The 19,857-nt window shown below is 36.0% G+C and overlaps 1 protein-coding gene across 18 annotated transcripts in view; it reads left to right on the top strand.

The window, feature by feature from the left end:
* LMO3 (LIM domain only 3) overlaps positions 1–19,857 on the top strand; it is a 62,555-nt gene that overhangs the window by 2,440 nt on the left and 40,258 nt on the right. For 2 of the 18 annotated variants that reach the window (XR_012420055.1, XM_074006334.1), the window contains exons 1-2: positions 3,165–3,329; positions 7,344–7,611. Coding sequence is in view for 17 of the 18 variants with exons in the window: in XM_074006334.1 (XP_073862435.1) it covers positions 7,592–7,611 (20 nt within the window). In the remaining variant the exon portion in view is untranslated. Of the gene's footprint in view, positions 1–100; positions 1,441–1,592; positions 2,129–3,164; positions 3,330–7,343; positions 7,612–19,857 lie in introns of those variants that run through there. The other 16 variants (XM_045364794.3, XM_015430428.4, XM_074006337.1 and 13 more) reach the window with 14 other exon arrangements.

Here is a 19,857-nt window from a genome sequence, read left to right as displayed (position 1 = left end):
CTTCTTCTCAGTGCATTGGCTGAGACAGTGCGCACGAGACACACACACATGCACGCACACACATACACACACACACACTCACACATACTGGGGTGTTTTCAGAGTGGCTCTAGCAGAGAGGTGGGGTAGAACAGCAGGGAGCTGTGCGGATGGGTGAAGTGCATGTATGCCTGCCTAGACGGGCCAGAAAAGCCAAACTTAAGAAATCTGCCTATGTACAGAACAAGTCAACTAAGGGGTTCTCATTACTCTACCGTCTCTGAATATCGTTATTTTTCAGGTTAGTTCTGAGTTTTGTTGCTTTTTAAACGGAGAGGAAAGCAAACCACAGGCTATTTTATTATGAGCCTTCAAAAGGGAGAGGGTAAAAACTAGTTATCAATGTTGTGCCTTTATTCTTTATGGAGACAAACAAAATTTAGCTTAAATACTCATGGGGGGTGCTTTGATTTTTTAAAAAACTAGAACTAGATTAAAACTGATGGTGAAGAGAGGAAAAAAGTTTTTTGTAGCTCAACAATTGAATATTTCTTGGCTCTTAAACATTTCAGTGAGTGTCATTCAAACGTGGACCATTTTTAAGCTTGACCTCTGACGAAGCTTTGTAAAATCTGGTGAGGTACTTTATGAGCAACCCAAAGAGAGGGTGACTTTGAAGTTTGAAAACTTAGAAAAATAATAAGGCATTTTAAAGCTACCGGTGGCCTTTATAGATGCCAAGTAAAGTTAAGAGGAGAGGAGGTTAGAAATAGTTGAAGAAAAAAAAATCTGTTAAGGCCTTAAAACAAGCCTGTGAAGACAAAGCGGTAGTGGTGGAGAAACTATGGTTCTTTGACCAAGTTAGTCCTGAAAACATGTTTCTCAGTGCTCTTGGCTGTTTTTCATTGGAGCGTGTGAGTTTTAAATAGTAAGGAATTCAAGTAATTGCAGGAAGTGTGTTTGGGGTGGTGGTGGTGGGGGTCAGCATTAGTGAATGGAGAACAAGTTCACAGTTTGGGTCTTGGGCCATTAGAGGAAGGGAGGAAGGGAGGAAGGCGAGTGTGTGTGTGATCCCCTGAATCAGGCTTGTGTGGCGGACTTGCGGAGCAGCGACTTCAGAGAGTTCATGAATGGAAGTCACAGAGAGACCAGCAACTGCAGCCACCTCCAGACATTTCTTAAAGGCTGTGTGCTTTTCCAGGGTATGATGGTAGCAGTTTGATTCTCTTGCTTTTATTTTAATTTCCATAATTGGTAGCTTCAGAAATGGCTTTGGAAGGCAATTTGCTTTAAATGTAGCCACCTATTCCAAAATGCCCTGGTTATTTTAGGAACCCTACCCTTTTCCTCCGGAGCCCTCTCGCTAGAGTTCTTCTTTTGGACGGGTCCAGGAGGTAGGGTCCTTCCTCAGTCGACTCCTGCAGAGGTCACATTTTGTGTGCGGGTTTGTCCCCAGCGTTTGTGAGTAGCATATGCATGTGGTTGTGCTGACTGCACTCGCAGGCTTGTAAATTTTCACCCTGGGAAATTAGCAACAAAGCCCGATCTGTCTCGTGGCTGCTTTGCACTTTCCGAGGGCGGCTGTACTTGACTGAGCTGCAGAACAGGCACACGAGAGCGAGCGAGGGAGCCAGCGAGAGAGGGAGGGAGAGAAGGAAAGAAGAGGGGAGGGGTGGGGGCGAGAGGTAAATAGTCTTAAATCGGAAGGGAGCTGCTTCTCTGTGGTCTTGACAAGCGCTGCCTGGGCTCCGCCGGCTCAGTAATAACTGAGTGACCTTTTCTTTGGCTGTATTATGTCTGGCTGGGAAGGGATTGCATTTTGCAGCTGAGAGCCGGAGCTTCCTTCAGCTCGGCTCCTCGCACGCTGCTGGGGTAAGTTGTCTTGAACCAGGACGGAGAGAGACAGCCTCGGACTGCAGTTGCCTAAAAGGAGGACACCTGTGGCTCAGATGCGGTTAACACCATTACTTGGCGGATCCTTGAGGACCTCATTATTTTAAACTTAAAAAAAATAGACATTCCCTCCCCCGTCTTTTTTTTTTTTTTTTTTTCAAACAATGCTTCTTTTTGACCTTTCCCAAGGAGAAGCACTACAAAGCAGCCACTGTGCTTACTGAACGGCCTCCCCCTGTATCGCTTAATTGAGAAGGTAAGTGCAGCAACTGTGTACACACGCGTCGGCTTATTTGTGGTGTGTGTGTCTGCGGGTGCGCGCGTGCGTGTGCGGATGTGGGTATTTTTTTCTTCCCCAGCCTCTGCTAATGAGGCATAAACTGGAGCTGCAACCCAGCTCCGCACTGCAACTTTCACTCGGGCTGCAGCTCTACTGAGACGGTTTTGTTTAAATCATGTGAGGCTTCATTATTTTTATGATGAGACATGAAATAGATGCAGGCGGAAGATGTTGATGGAAGGAGGGAGAGCGGCTGCGGCGCGGAACGTCTCAAGTACTGACTCGAGTGGATAATAGTCAAAGTTCACCATGAACTGCAGTATTTCCACACCCCTGACTCCCGGGGAGAGAGGGGCAGGGAGAGTTTGGAATTAGGAAGTGTTTGCTCCCAGCCCATAGGAAAAGAATTCAGTCCTGGGTGGGTTTCCGGACCCCTCCCCCTTACTTGCTGGAATTCATGACCCCCCACTTCATAAAGAGTTGAAATTACAATCTTTTGGTCCTTGTTGACACTTCTGCCTCTCTCCACGCAGCCATAATAACAAAATGTTGTTCCTTTGCCATGGATAAGTGGCTGTGTGTGGGGATGGGGGCGGCGGGGGGCGGGGGCAGGTAGGGGCCGAAGTGGCCAGAACAGGGAAGGTCCCTGGACCAAGGTGCCTATGTCCTAATAGGTTGAGATTCAAACTGATGCAGCACATTTTTTACGGGGACTACCCAGATTGCTGTTATGAAATACAAGTCAGATTTATGATCTTTTTCATATTGAACATGATATGCTATGCTAACGCTGCATGTGACAGTTTAATCAAATCCATTTGTTACCAGGAAGCTAAAAGGGGCCGCTGGGATTTTAGGATTACGGGCAGAGTTAGGGAAGCATGTGGCTTTGTCATTCGCCATCATTTTGCACACTGCGAGGGGCTCCGTGTGTGCGCCCTGTCTTGTCTGGCCGTCCTCATCCCTTCCCCCACCCCCTGCCGCCAATCCGACCCGCTCCCAAAGTGGCTTCACAATAGTCGGTCCTCGGCGGTGTAGGCTGCGCACCAGGTCCACACTTAAGCGAAATCAAGGAGACCCCCTTCTACTTCTACCTTTGGGCTTGGTGCTCAATGCGAAGCTGCTGCAACTCAGGCACGCCTAAGTCAACTCATGCAGAAAAAGGAGAAAAGTTTTGGTAAGGTTACAATCTATCATAGATGCACTTTGCCGGCGCTCTGCACTCTTGGCTGCTCAAAAGCCTTTCTGCTCTTCCGCTGCTTTTGTGTCTTTCTGAAAGAACCGAAATATTATTGTTGTAACTGCTTTGAAAGACTGCTGCTTAAACCAATTAATCTTGCTAGATGCAACAAATACTGCTACATTCTTTGCAAACCATCCCTGTGTGGCTGCAAAGACACAACCACAAAAGGCTGGAGCGTAAACTCCGCAAGGGATTCTTTGTTAGAGTGTATGTATGTTTCTTATTTTTTTTTTTTTTTATTTTGCATGTGAGCTGCATCAAAATTGAACTCAGTCTTGCAAATCTCTTGTTGGCCTTTGCCAAGCACTAGCACTTTGCTGCCATGGTAACTGTAATTAAACTGATAAGAGTGGAAAAATGTCAGTATCTCTGAGCCTTGCAGCTGCATTGGAGAAAAAGGGAATCAAATTGGTTCCCAGCTCCATTGCTCAAAAAGGGGAGGGGGGGGTGAAGGGTAGGGAGGGGGGCTGGGAGTTGAAGGGGCAGAACAGAGTTAAGCAGCTCCAGTGCCTGAGATCTGGGGACATCTATTTGCATTGTTGTCCCTTAGGGGGCTGCAGCCTGTAGGGATGCTCTGGGCCAGTGAACAGAGAGAAACAAGCTTTTAGGCCCAATCCAGTTTTCCAACCTGTGTTGGGGGCTGGGAAGAGGATGAAGATGGGCAGGAGGAAAATCTTTTGTCTGTTGCCTCTTGGCAATCGAATGGCCATGTTGGCCAAATTCTTTTAATCTGTGTCAATGCTCCCAGCTGCAGAACCTGCATTCCCATTTTAGCATCTTTCTGAAGCACCTCATCTCTTCCAATCCCCTTTATGTATTCCCTCTTCCTTTTTCCTCTCCCAAATTGTTCTCTGTGAATTTCCCGACAGGGACAAAAATGTTTTCTATTCACTCTGTGTAGTTAGTCCAAAAATGTAAGACTGTGTCTAAGGGCTGCAAATCTTTCATTATTATTATTATTATTATTTAAACCCCTGTGTGTTGTGGAGTTGTGGTTACTTTGTTGTGTTAACTACTGAAGCTGAGACTGTGCGGATGAATGGCACAGAACAAGGGAACATAATGGAGGCAATCAACCGTTAGGCCGCCTCACAATGCAATCCAGGCAATTAAAAGCTCACCAGAGTTTAAATGAAATGGTTCTACTTATTTCTGCACACCACACTGCACAGGCTATTATTTATGTCTTTTTTTTAATTATGATTTCCCTTAAACTGTCAAATAACTCAGAATGGCAGGGTCTCAGAGGCAATAAGAATTTCCCTCAGAACAATTTACATGCCAATCTAAAACTAGTTATGAGTTCTGATGTGCTATGAGCAACTTGTGAAATGTTTCTTAGCTAAGAACACATAACTGTACCCAGACATGTTCTTCTGGAAGAAGAGGGGAGGCCGCGGACTGCTTTATGCCTTTTAAGTACACGGTAACATGGTGACTACAAAATAGTTCTTTCGCTACAATTGTTAACTTGCATGGAATTCAAGGGATTCCATTTTCAAGAGAAATGCCATGATGTTCTCTAAAAGAAGGTACCAGGATGGAGTGTAAAATATCAAACTCCTTTTATGCCTAAGGCCAAACAGAATGTAAGAGTTTCAAATATTAATTGGCCTCTGAGTGCTAAATTAAAATGTCAACACAACAAAAACATTTTGTGAAGACAAGTAGGGTAGTGTTACTTGTGCCAAATGTTGGTATCCCCTGTCTTGGTTGCAAAGCATTTTGCATGCATGACCTTGTATGCTTGATGGTAGAAACACAACTATGGGAAATATAGCTTAGCTGCTACTAAGAAGGTTTTGCTGGGATTTTTTTTTTTTTTTTGATTTTTCATCTTTGAGACTTGTGATAAATAAAAATAATAGCCTTATAAATTTAATAGAATGGCCATTAATTAGGATGGCTTAATTAGAATGGCTTCTCTTAATATTTATTATCTAGATGTTTTCAGTAACACCATCCAGAATTTCACTGAGTAAATCAAAACTTCCCCCTCCCCACAGATATATGGTTAATAGGCACTTGGGTCTGTTGTTCACTGTAATTAATGTGATTCATTCCTTGTGGAACCTTGCTAGAAGAGGATAACTAGTTCTGATCAAAGAAACTTCATTTGTTAGAAGTTCTAGAGAGTGAGATTTAGCAGAGCTATCAAGGGTTATGATTAATCTGCACTAGGCCCTTAGCTCCTTCAAAGGAAAGGAACAGAAAGCAGGCTATAGGGATACCACCTGCTCTTCTTACAAATCCAGCTGTTAGTCTGCAGCTCCGGTGACTACAGCTATGCTTATGATGCAGAAAGAAAGAACAGCTACTCTGCTTTATATCCTGCCATTCCCTACACAACTCTACCAGACAAGTTATTTTCTAATGAAAGTTCAACATCCTAACAATATTTTGTGCAACTCATGTATTATTTGTAGTTAGGAAAGTTATTCCGCTCTGCGAATGCCTTGATGTCTCTCACCAGTGCGATTATTTTTTTTAAAAAAAGGTTGTGAAGGTCGTGAGGGGGGTGAAGACTTCATCATCAGGTATCAGAGGAACCTGGAGGAGGTTTAGCTGTTCTGGAGAAGGAAAATGCACAAAAATGCAGATTCTAGCTTGGCATTTCTTTTCCTATAATGCATGCACATTTTGGTGTTTTGTATCCTTCTAAATGCAAGTTTAAAACTTTATGCCTAGGAGAGCAAACATAATGCAGCAGAGGGGTCTCTGGACTGCAAGAAGGCCATTTGGCCAGAGACTATAGCGTAACTGTCTTTCAGCTTTGAGCAAGTATCTGAACCTCTCTTGGGCCTCTGTAACATAATTTGTAAAATGAGGGAATTTGGAGTTGATGATGTCTGCAGTACTTTATAGTGCTTAAAATGAGTTATTTGATAAATATGAGGCACTGGATAGTTGGTCCAGCTTCTTGCTAAAGCTGGGTGTTTAATACCTAGGAAATAAGAAGACACTCAAGGTGAATATCCATTCATTCAAAAGATTTCAATCAAACTGTAAAACCCATAGAATCCAGCTGGATTTCTTATTTATGATAGATTTATATCTTTAAAATATATAAATGTGCCTATGTTTAGCATTGTATACATATAATATGTATATATTTATATATGTATAATTGTATATATATTTAGATCTGGCCATCTATTGTTTTTTCTTTATAAAACAAATAATTTTGTATGTTTATGGTAATAAATGGTATAATCATATATTTTAGGTTTACATAAAGCCATATAGTATATAGTTAAGTAATCTGCCGTTAATATAGGTGCTGACTGATGCTTGTGAGTATAAATATTATATTTGAACACAATGAATACCTTGAAATGTCAAGGACATAGAAGGAAGTATTTGGAAGCAAGCAAGCAATACAGGATTGTTGAGCTTTTCGGGTAGTTGTTCTGTGTACTTAACTATAAACACCTCTACTGCTGAATAAGGTTTGTGTAAGCCCATACCAGGTGCACTGTCCTTCCACCGTCAAGCACATATTCAGTGAAATTTTTAAACAGTTAAGCAAAACTCATTTTTTTACTTCTATGGACTGTGCATAGATTAATTTGTTAAATAACTTTCTTTCAGATCGTCATTTACTCACATTTTCTTTCTAAAGGAACTGCTCTATGGGGAGAATGAAGATACTATAAAATTATTTAATGTTTTTGAACTTCATATTTATAATGTCAATTTACTACGATAACATGAATTTATTATTACCACTTGGCATGCATAACTTTATGAATGATTTAATAAGCACTTGATAAAGTTTGAGACTTTTTCCTTCCAAAATTTAGTTTGATTTCAGTATAGCCCTAAACAAGAAAAGCTAGCACTCCTAGAATAAGGAAATATTAAATATTTAACTTGTTTGAGGTCTTCTGACATCTTTTTATTCGTCTAGTAGTCTCAGCTCTCTTTTTTGCTTTTGTCTTCCTTCAGGTATACAAATGCTCTCAGTCCAGCCAGACACCAAGCCGAAAGGTTGTGCTGGCTGCAACCGAAAGATCAAGGACCGGTATCTTCTAAAGGCACTGGACAAATACTGGCATGAAGACTGCCTGAAGTGTGCCTGCTGTGACTGTCGCTTGGGAGAGGTGGGCTCCACCCTGTACACTAAAGCTAATCTTATCCTTTGTCGCAGAGACTATCTGAGGTAGGAATTATCCTTGCACACCAGTGGTGACTGGATGCCTTTTAAAGTACTTTTGTAAGTGTATTTTTTGTTTGCTTGTTTCATTTCCTTACTGCCGGCTTATATTCCTAAAAGAAGTTGACCTGTCAGCCTTCAAAGCGTTGCCCTGTGTGTGTTACTCAAATTAATGCTTAAGGAACAGCCAACAAACCACAATATTTAAAGTATTTCAATTTGGCTTGCCTGCACACTCAGGCAATTGGTTATGGCACTGCCTATATTGAAACTGCCAGTTAATGTCAAGGATGTATTTGGTAGAAATCAGCATTCAGGTTGATTTATTTATTTTTGCCTTTTTTTTTTTTTTTGGAGCTTAAGGAGGAATGGTGCTGAGCATAGCACAAAGATGTTAATCAGCCATTTGGCAAAATATCTGAACTCTTTATTTTTAAAAAGTTCAACTTGAAAAAAAAATGGACTGTGTAAGAGTTTAATTGATGCCTCTTAGTTGGACCTGAATTTATTCTTCTAAAGTTACTCAACTCTCTTTTCTGTTTCAGGCTTGTCAGAGGAAGTCAGGTGCACATCCTTGACTAATATTTATTAATGTATTTATTGTAGAGTTTTGAAAACTTTCTCCAAGTGTAGATACATCTTCCCCCTGCCCCACCCCATGACATTCTAAACGGTAATCTCAAAAATACAACTAAGCAATTGAAGTGCCTCAGACTTGCCAGTAGTTTTATGGATAATAACAAAGTAAAGACCTCCATCATTATGGGAAAATGACAGCCACTCTCCAACCTGTAAACATCTGAACGCTTTCAGGACAAGGCAGGTGTTCTTGGTTATGAAGCTATGAAGCCGACTAAAGTTTTTGTTTTCTAGCATTAAGTACTCAACACAGAACTTCTGCTGAGGAAAAATTATTTTGCTTTTCAGACAACTTTGCGACTTACTTCAGCTGAAAATTACTTATATTAATAAAGTAGGATCTATCAAATTAGAGAAATGATATATGGCATCATTGGGGTTTTCATATTTAATACAATTAATCATTTTTCTGGTTTGACGTTAAGTGATTTATTTGGAATTTTTCCCTTATGACAAAATGTATCAATCAACGGTAACTCCTTTAGTACCTTGGTCTTTTGGTAGGTGTTTTCTAGGCAATCTGGTCCTTCTTAGTATATAATTCAGCTATTTTCAGTCAGATCCAATCTTTAGATATAAAAATATATCATTTGATTAATGATAGTTACAAGAGGGTGAAAGCAGTACTGTTTATCAGATTCTACTCTTTCTCGCTCTTAGGACGGCCTCGTCTGACAGCCTCCTGACTAATTATGACCACTTGTTACTAGTTCTCTGTGTTCCAAGTGCGTAAAACACATGCAAGGTGCCAACAATGAGAAGTCACTCTCTCCAGCCAGGATTTCCCTCATTGTGTTGGCACAACTAATCAAAATTAATGTATAATGTTCATTCTTTTAGAACTCCCCAGTCTTTGAACTCTTCTCTTTGAAATAAAAATTTCTCTTCTGCTCGTTGTGAATTAGAGCCTCATTTCCACATAAAGCATTTGTATTTGCTTTTAGTGATTTAATACTGCTTTTTAGTTTGCTTCATCGGTACTAACCAATAGTCATAGCTTTTTGATTCCTTTTGACTTTTACATTTGTTTGTAATTTCAGTATCTCAAGTGGATTTATGTTACCATTTCAAATAAGGAATTTATATAGCCCAGGCAATGTTAAGCTTTTTTAATAAACCAAAGGACAAAAATTAAGTAAACTGGAAAGAATGTCCACTGAAATATCTGGGATTTTTGAAAACCAAAAATAAAAATTTGCCAAGGAAATACCTATATTGTGAGTATAACATGCTTTGTAGCTGTCAGCATAGTATTGAGCAGAGACAGTAATCTTAGACTTGTTTTGTTTTATTTTTCCTTGTGGTAGTAAAAATGTATGATTTTAAACTGGTATTTAATAGTCTCAAGTGTTTTGCTAAAATGCATTTATCAAAAATAGTTTTCATATCAGAAGTTTTTATATCTCTATAAGAGTGTATGTGGCTTTTTGTAGAATAACTTTTAGTTACCCTCTGATAGGCTCAAACTTTTAATGCTAGTTAACTTATTAAACGTATATAATATTATTTCCAATATCAACTCTGGTCCTGATTGCCAATATATTCATTTCTCAGAGTACAATTTCCTCTTAAATTGGTCATTACCACATTAATGGCCAGTTGTTATGTTAACAGCCTAAGGGTTGTTAACATTTCAAACTAAGTTGTTAACAGCAATCTTATCCCTTATTTAAACTGAAGGTTTGTTGTATATAATGTGACTTATTTGGCAACTTCATCAACACTTAAAATTGCAGAAGTGAAATGGAGAATTGGTGTGTGTAAAACACTGTGTTACGTGTTATAGATTATGCCGCAGATGTGGTATTTAGTTTTATGTGGAAAGCATGTGTCTCAGTGAAATTGTGTAGATGTTCAACAGCATATGTCTCTGACTGGCAAATTAAAATAGTCTGATTCTGTATGTTAAATCAACAAATACAGTCAAGCAGATTTTATTTACAAATTAATTTCTTTGATTATGTATAAATAGTTGTCCAAAACTGTTTATTAAATGCTTACTGTATGAGAGGCATGATTTCAGGCAATGGGTGAAATTAGCTAAAGGAAAAAGGGAGGTACACCTAAAATTTTTCCTATCTAATTATTTATTTAATTACATAGAATCTGTAATATAATCAGTGAACAAGTAATATTCTGTGGTTAGTTTCCTGAGCTTTAAAAGTAATTTTTCTCATTTTCCTCCAAATTCAGCATACTTTAAGTTCTATTTTAAAAGTTGTTTTATTTTTGGCCCTTGGATATTATATAATTTCTCTGAGGCACGAAACTGAACATAAATAGCTTACGTATTTATATTTCATGTCTAAATTATTAAGAACATAAGTAAGAATAAGTAAAGTAATAAAATAGTAATTTGCCTGTCCACATAAATTGTTGGTTACAAGTATTGTCCTGGGCCAGATAATTTTTCACATACAATGAAAAGTAAAATATTTTTGCCAATTACATCTAGCTTCTTAAAACACTTCTCCCTCCATAAACAGAAAGAAACATTTCTAATTATGAGCAGTGAGTCTTAAAGATTTGTGTTTTATTTGTGTTACTTGGAGTAGTGATAATGATGATGTGACTTGTAAGTTCTTTGAATGATGATTTGAGATATTAAATAATATGAAAATATAATCATTTAGACTGTAAGATATTTTCTTAAGGGTTATAGAAACTATTATTATGGAAAATTTTATGTCTTTCCATTTATTTCTCCTTTATGGCACTAGTAGCTATATTTAAGAGAAAAAGAAAGAAAAATCTTCCACGGTTTGTACACTAAGTATCAAATCTTAACAGTGGAATTTTTTTCACTTTCCAGAACTGGAGTGGCATATCATTCATTTAGCTGTGGAACATAAAATGTACATATCTGATGAGGCAGAATTTGCCCATTTGTGGGATTGCTTTCCTCCTTTGGAAACTCATTAGCTAAAGAAAGAGAAGGACTGACTTTTTAAAACTTCCTCTAACATGTTTCTGACTGAAATTATGAAGTCTACCCAGTCAATATTTATATGCCAGGCAGAACAAGAAATGTATCTGTTAAAAATCTATCCAATGCATTTATAATTATTTTTATTTTTTAAAGATTAACTTATGACAAATTAGATATGGAAGTGTCTTTGTACTTTAAGTTGGAGCTTAAAATTGATACTGTCTAAAGTAGATTAAAAATGACTGTGTAAAAATAGCAAAGTTATAGTGATGATGTTTAAGGACTCTTATCACTGCGATCTATCAGCCTTATTTCAGTTTGAAAAATAGGAATAAAGTAGCCAGCCAAAACATAATCAGCATTTTAGAATTAGGAATTCTACATGCTTTTATTTAATGTTTTGCAGCAAGCATTAAATAGAACTAGGAGAAATACCAAAATACTTTCTTTTTCAACTTGAAGGCAATAAAGGATGTCAGAGTGTAACCAGAATTCAACTTCTGGGCAATTTTTTGTTGTTCTTTCTTTGAACCTGCAACTTTTTGTGACATGCTTTAAGCATTAAGTTGATGTAGGCTGTATGTGTCTTGTATCTCTATGAATGATATCTTGCCAGAGTTTATTCAAAGCTGTTTGCTGTGGTATGTGCCATGGAAGCTGCTTATAGCTTTTCCTATATAAGAAGCTGTAAAATGTCTTATATAAAATTTAATGCAATTTGCTATTTTTATATGTGAGGATGATTTGTTTAAAATGAAACTACTGGGAAAGAGTGATGCTTCATGCTTCACCATAGTTGCTAATTAACTAAAATGATTTGAAGCTTGCTATGCTGACTACAAATTTTATATGCTTTAATATAATAATATAATAACTCTAAAAGAGAAAATAAAAATAAAATGCCACATAGAGTGTAAATCTAGCTGTAACTTTATCTCACACTGATCAAACCTAGTGCTTCTAAATTTTTATGTAAGGTCAACTTTAAATTGGTACATAATTATAAGTGTGAAGGTAAATAGGAATATGTTGTTAATATTGTTTTATCTGGCAATTTATAACACAGATGCTTTTTTAATGTTGGAAACAATATTCATTCTTTTTCCTTTCATTGTCATCTATTTAATATTAATCATTTGGAAGTATTTTTGCAGGAAAGCAATGTATTCTTATTTGAAAAATCACTTTTTACTGTTCTAAATTCTGAAAGCATAAGCTTTTATATCAAATGGAATTCTACAAATAAGTTTTACTTCTGTAAGCTTCATTTGAGCTTTTAAACACTATATTATTGTTATAATTTTTATCATATTTAAATGTCTAAGTTAATTTTAGTATTATGAAATATTTTCACATATGAGCATATTGAACTCCATATCTGTTAAAAAATACTGTTATATTGCTTATAAATTATCTTATTTGCAGCTTTATAAAAAGTTACAATTTTAAGTTCATTTTTCCCTTTATTGTAGAAAAGCATTATAGAATTCTGTTTTAAACATTTTAGTGTTTATACCACTCCTGAACCAATACAAATCAGGAGTGATAATTTTTTTTTATAATACTTCAGAACAGTGCCCCTCACTCTGGAAAATATTAGGTGGATCCACACTAGACTTCCTGAGCAACAACTGCTCCCAAACGACTTCTATTAAAAATATTTACTGCACACACAGAATTTCTTCTCATTGGTAAATTCATCTACAGTATCTTTCTATCCTTAATTCTATAATGCATTCATTTTCAGTAAATGAGTATTTACTAATATAATTATTTTGGTTATGTGGCTTTTTGTTTTAGTTTGTTTTGTAGACTTGAGCTATTTTCACTGGAAATTTCACCACCCCCCAGAGTATTAAAAATATTTTATAATGTTTCTATATCTTTACAGTTTTTTATCTTTTAATAAGTATGAAATATTTCAGTCAGGATAGTTTTTACACATAAGATGGATAAGTTAGACATACCTGACTTAGCAGAAAAATATTCTGTTTCTACAAGTATATTTAGGATTAAATGCATCTGGAAAAACCTACATTTGAGAATTGCTAAAATTGCTTATTTTGCACTATATAAATACATAGAATTCTGGGAAATAATTTCTATTTTTGGTTACTCTTAGACTATATCAAAGTAAGCCAGCACTTCATTTGTAAACTCACCATTAACTTCCATTAAGTGACTAATAATAAATTTTAATGGTGTGTTTTGACTGCATAAACATAATTTGTTAAGGAATCTCATTTTTAAAATATGCTGAAAGTGGTAATTTTGTAAATGGTTTTGATGAATATATAAATTGTAGAAATGTATTATGTAGTTCCGTTTTCTGCCTCACATAAAAATGAAATAGCCTAAAAAAAGAATTGCACCAACCTAAATGACCATTGCATGTCCCTTCATTACACTGTGAGGCATTGAAGTCTTATTTTGGTGTTTGGTTTGAAAACATTTTTCCAATTCATATTAGAATGTCTTCTATTATTCAAAGTCATGTACTGCATCCTCATCCCATCTTCTGAAAAAAATAGCCAATGTTTCTCACTTTATCAATAAAAAATACAATATACGAAGTGTAAATGCTGGACAAGATCTGGAAAACAAAGGGAATAAAAATAAAAAGAGCAACACTTTGTTCCATTTGCTAGGTATTTTTATAAAACTGCATTTGTATTCGCCATGTCTCTATAAATGGCCTTTTTCTTTCTCTTTTATTTTTTGTTTAATTGGCTTATAAAAATTGGTTTATGTATATGATTACTTCTGCTGATACATGGCACTTCCTCTTGTTAAGCATTTGAAGAGGTATGGATCTATATATATGTATACATGCTGCACATACAGAGATTGGAATCTAAGTAACCTTAGAATGGCCATTACCTTTTGTCATCATTGACTTTAGCCAACAAATCACCATAGCTTGGTAAGCTTTAAAACTTGTAAAATTCAAACACTTGACACCAGCTAATTCATTAGTATTGCAAACTATAGCACTCATTTATTCTTATAGGATATTAATCAGTCTAAGATGTAAGATAACTTTTGTAAAACTACAGAATGCCTAAATTTATTTCCTTGTGATTTTAATGATCTAATTCTGTTTTTTTTAGCTCTGATGGAGTTTGATACTGCCTGTTCTAGTACTGTTTTTACTATCATAATATACTTGTTTTGATGATTAACCATGTATTTCCCTTTTCAAGGTGCTTACAAGAAGCTTATTTGGAAGTAGAAGTTTGTACTGTGAAGCAAGAAATGTGGCACTTAGATTTTCATTTCTAACTTTAAAACATTTTCCCCCCTTTATTATCAGTATTAATGGATAACTTTTCTCTAAAGGAATTAGGACCTAAGCATATCCTCTTATTATAGTAATCAAACATGTTTCCTATCTTCACAAACTACATCAGCCAACTGTGCATTTGCTTGTGCCATTTTTTGCTTCTGCGCTGTATTATGAAATCTTCTTGATAAACCATTTTCTTCTTCACAGTATTTTTGTAGTTATGTAATGATTCTCTTTTCGCCGAATTCCTTTGCGCTATCATGTTAGTGTTTTCTGATGCAAAAATCTCTAGTTGTGGGCTTTACAAGTTTAAAATGAAATCACACTTGAGATGAATAATCATCTTAGAATAGTCAGATCCCTGATTTGAAGTTGGAAAATTAACATTGAGCTGCATGTATTAAGTTAGACTCTAATCAGCATGTGTTGTTATGATTCAATTTAATATTAAAAACTCTCCAACTGGGCTACTGGGAAAATAAAAGACTCTTAGGAATGGAAAGAGTATTTGCAGAAGAGCACACCAAAGCAATAATTTAAGTAAAATTGTTATTACTAATGCAGTGAGGCATCGTCCACATTAAACCCATCCTATTAATAAAAAGAGAAAATCAATTTTAGTAAACATAAATATCAGATATGACAAGGACTAGTAAGCAGGCATGGAACTTCATAAAATGCGCTAATCCTAATGTTTACCAGTAATCCAGATACCACAGAGAAAAAATTAATTCCTGTCTCATTTATGCTGTGGGATCCCAACAAGCAACAAGAGAGAAAAGCTAATTTTAGCTGTCATTACTTTACTCCTAGTTTCTAAAACTTTCAGAACAATGTCATGTTTTTATTTTAGCAGTTCTAACAGAGATGCGTATTTACCTGTTTTTGAAATTATTTTATTCTTTTTGTTTTTAAAAGATTCTGAAATCTCTTTAGTAATTATTTTTAATTTTTTTTTAATTTTCCATCTCTAGGATAATGTTTTTTGACATACTGCTCACATTTCACCAAAAACTAGAAGAATCAAGACTGTTACATTTTAAAATACCTTACAACATGGAGCATACCACTTATTTTTTGTTTATCAACTGCTCAATAAAAATATATTCTTACCAATATCTATGTATAAAGATGGTAACATGAGTGATTTAGTACCTGTTCCTTTACCTGGGTGGATAGGAGTAAGGGAAGTGAATGGAAAAAGCAGTCATAACTTCATGCAAGTATTCGTTTCAGTGAGCAGGTTATTTGCATTTTACAGGTGAGATGCTCACCTATACTGTGAATATAATTTTAGAGTCCATAAATATTGCATGTGAATATCCACTGAGGAACGTTTGTACTTTGGGAGATACAAAGAAATTATAAGTAATTGCATTGCCTTCAAATTTATAAACCAGTATTTTCTGTGACCATTTATTAGGAAAAATATCAGAAAGGTTCTGAGCTAGAAGAATCTCTTCTTTCACAGTACACCCTTGCTGAGAGGCAGCACTGGGGTTTACGTGTGTGATTGCTTGCTTTGCTATCTCTTTAACAGTTTTACAATGAAACCTTTAGTCACTTGACAAATATTTGAGTGCCAATACTTCATTCTTATAAATAATGAATGTGAAATACTATATTTCTAATTAATTTTTTATAATATATAAAGTACAAAGTTATAAATATTTTCTTTTGTGAAGAATGAGCTATCCAGTCTGGGAAAATTGGAAAGAACTTAAGAGCAAGTTATTTTTCAAATTTTCTACACCCGATAAACATAGTCACTATTATTGTCAAATAACTAAGTAGAGTGTAGAAAGAGTTTCACTCCAATTAAGTCCCATGGAACCAATATAGAGAATGACAAGATTTTTTGGTATGATCAGGAAAGATTAGAAAAACTTCTGAAGAAGGGAGGTTATATCTGGACTTTGTAAAAATTATTTCGTAAGCCAGTGGTCCTCTTATAAAAGCTGAGCTTTGAGCTTTATGGGTTATCTTTTGGGTGCAGAGCAAGACAGACTTAGCTTGTAACTTTCACGCTATTTGTATTATTCCATCTCTTATCACAGATATCAGTAAGTTATCAATAATTGACACCCCCTGCAAAATGCTTATCATTCCTTGTACAATGGATATCTCTTGCAAAACACTGAATCATCCCCATTCCCATTTTTTTCATTCAAGAAATGTGATTATTCTGTATATTCTAGATACTGTCAAATGCCTTGACATACAGCACTAAATAAAACACAAAAATACCTGCTCCCCTTGTAGAATTTATATTCTACTTAGGGGAAATAGATAATCAACAAGATAAGTATAGGGCATGAAGAGATGATAAACACAATGAGGAGAAAATGAAGCAGTACAAGAGGTTTGTAGAATTTTGGTTCGTGTGGAGGAGGTGCAGACAGCCTCACTGAGATGGTGGCTTGAGTAATGACCTGATGAAAGTGAAAGAGCTAGCCATGGTCATGTATGGGAAGGACATTCTGGGTTCAGGAACATCCAGTACAAAGGCCCTGAGGTGGGAGTTTTTCTCATAACGTTTGAAGGACATCACAGATAGTGCAGCTGGGGTGTGTGAGAGCAGGAGGGGCGAGAATGAGGGGTAGCCACTGTGTAGGTCTATGGTATCACCTATCACTGTTGCAACCAAGAATGCCCCATATACATTTCTAAATGTCCCCTAGAAAAGTGATAATACTTCGATTTGAAAACCATTATAAAGCTTATTCAATGAGGCAGTTGTGAAATCAATTTCATTTGGGATTATAGAACTCATCTGCTGAATTGAATGAGATTATTTTTCATTTATTATTTACTGGAAGTTTTTTTGAATGTCTTTTTATTTGGGCCTATTGATGACCCTGTGTGATTAAGTGATAATTGTGAAATATGAATTTGAAAATAGGCCTCTGGATTTGGTCACCTGAAAATCTGTTGCCAATCTAAGGGGGATGATATAGTCGCATGTTTGATTTTAAAGTGATGTATCTACATTCATCTATTAATATGGCAAGTGGAATATCTATACATCATAGTATTTCAATGTGAAATACAAGGAAATGCCTATATTGATGAACTAGGACTGCCAACGCAGCATTTATGAGAGTAACATCTTGGCCAAAGATGTTATCAAACTGTCCTGATCACAATGATACTGATTTTTTTTTTAATTCTTAGGTAATACAAATTGCAAAGATGTAGATTTTTTCAAAGGCCATTAATTTTCTACTCTTGAAGTCAGCTATTCTAGGTCTGAGGGGTGATTTTCTTGTCTTTTTTTCACTTTTTAAAAGTCAAGTCAAGCCCTATTTAATTGTCTTCTAGTTATAAAACATTTAAGATAACATATTTGCTCTAGTTATGATAAATGTTTCTAAATCCAGCACTTAAAGAAGATACATTAAAGACATATTATTATTTAAAACAATTTAGTGAATTACATTCTTGATGAGACAAATGTTACATGAAAGTTTGTTTATGCTTATATTTCTCACCACTAACCTAACCCACTAACCTTAATCCTAGCTCACTAATGTTAGTTTCACTTCAAGAAGAGCTAAGCATAATCCTCAAAGCCAAAATTTAGTATTAATTTCTATTTATAACAGTGGGATTTGTATGTACAAAGTGTCTCTTAAAAATGTTTAAGTTTAAACTTTGGGTACAAATCAAAGTTCTCGAGCTTGTATTTATATTTATAAAATGGGCTGGGATGTCTTCGTGGGTACTTGGCTAAGAAGCTGTGCAAGTGTGCTTTGAATCTTACAAGGAGGTACAGGATGAATGGGTGGGCTTTCAGAAACGGTGGCATTTATACTTCATACACAAAAAATCCAACACATACTCTCCAGAAAGCTAGACAGAGATAGTAGCCAAAGAGCTTTACAAGGCTTAATTCCTACTGTGGTCTGCCTCTTGGGGGCTTTTTTCTGTTACAATTTCTAACAGTCCCCCTGTTCTTCCTGGCAGATGCTTTTCTTGTCCAGATTGAGTTGAGGAACCCGTATTCCTAATCACTTTGTGATCCTCGTCTTCCAAGGCAGATCAATTGGAGCTTGATCTTAAAGAAAAGTTGCTTGATCTTGACCTGATAGTTTGCTGGGTGTTTAAATAATCTGAAATAATCTTGTCAGTGATAGTTACTAAACAAACCACTCTCTTTATGATAGAGATCATGTGCTTATTTGATTAAATATGTTACATGCTTTGTCTTCTTGGTTAGCTCTTGATTTCTGCAGCAACGTAAAAAAGATATAATTTTTCTGGAGATTTTAAATTAATTATTCTTAAATTTTTCCTTCCTAATTTATATGGAGCCTTTCATCTGCACTACAACCTAATTTTTTACTGTGAAGTCATAAGTAAAAGCAAAGCCGTAAGCTGATACTGCACTCATAGTAATATGTGCAGTATATTTTAAATGTCTCACCGTGTGTTTCTCATTATTCTACTACATTAGGTATTGCCCCTCCTCCCTCAATGATCATCGGTGGCAGATAACTCATGTATTCCTATTAGGATGCATTCATCTACTGTTGTTTTAATCTTCTGTGAATATCACTTCATTAAAAAAATAAAAAGTTACATGAGTTCTTGTCACTTCCCTAATACCTTCCAAACTGGGTGAGGTTACATCTAATTCCTAGATCTTAGAGGCATGTCAGGTAGCATCATGGCGAAGTATCCAGATCTGACATCGGCCCCCTTCTGCTACACCCCAGCTTCACGTTCCTAGGCAACTTACTCAACTTCTCTGAGTCTGTTTTCTTCTCTACAAACAGGAATCCTATTCATAAAATAGTTAGGGGTGACAGTGGAACACAGTAGGGAAAGAGCGGTACACATTGGCTGATACTCCTCTGATGTCAGCTTCTGTTGTTACGAAGGGAGAATGGCACTGAGTTACGAAGATAAGGGAGAAATTAAACATGAGGAGAAGATTAAAGAAACAGATTTAGATGAGGTTTAAGAGTGATTAATAATGAAGAATATGAAAGGCTACTAGTATAATAAGATCGTTTACCAACTTTTCATGTACAAAGGAGATGGGTGGAGAAATGTCTAAATACATGCACTTTAGACTGTATGGGAAGAAATTCTCAACACTGGAGATTATTGGAATTTGGAATGGATTGTTAAATTAAGATTGTAGTGTGCTTTATATAAATTAGGATGAATTTGGATCTTTGGGAGAATTACTGAAAATTCTATTTCCTTTGTAACTGAGGTGATTTTTCTAAAATATCTTATATGCCCATGCTCTCCCTATTTTAGCTTGTAAAAGTTCTATGGCCTTGTAAAGCATTATATTTAATATTCCGTAGAGTAGAATTATATTATAAAATTTTAGGTGGTTTTAGGTTTTCTTTATAGTGTTGATTTTGCATCTTTTTCTCAGGTGGCAAGGAAATTGAATACCAACTTTTTTTACTCATATTATTTTTCACAGTGTTCT

This window comes from Macaca fascicularis, chromosome 11 (assembly GCF_037993035.2).
Source record: "Macaca fascicularis isolate 582-1 chromosome 11, T2T-MFA8v1.1".
Lineage (NCBI taxonomy): Eukaryota > Metazoa > Chordata > Mammalia > Primates > Cercopithecidae > Macaca > Macaca fascicularis.
This window is presented reverse-complemented; position numbering and strand designations above follow the sequence as displayed.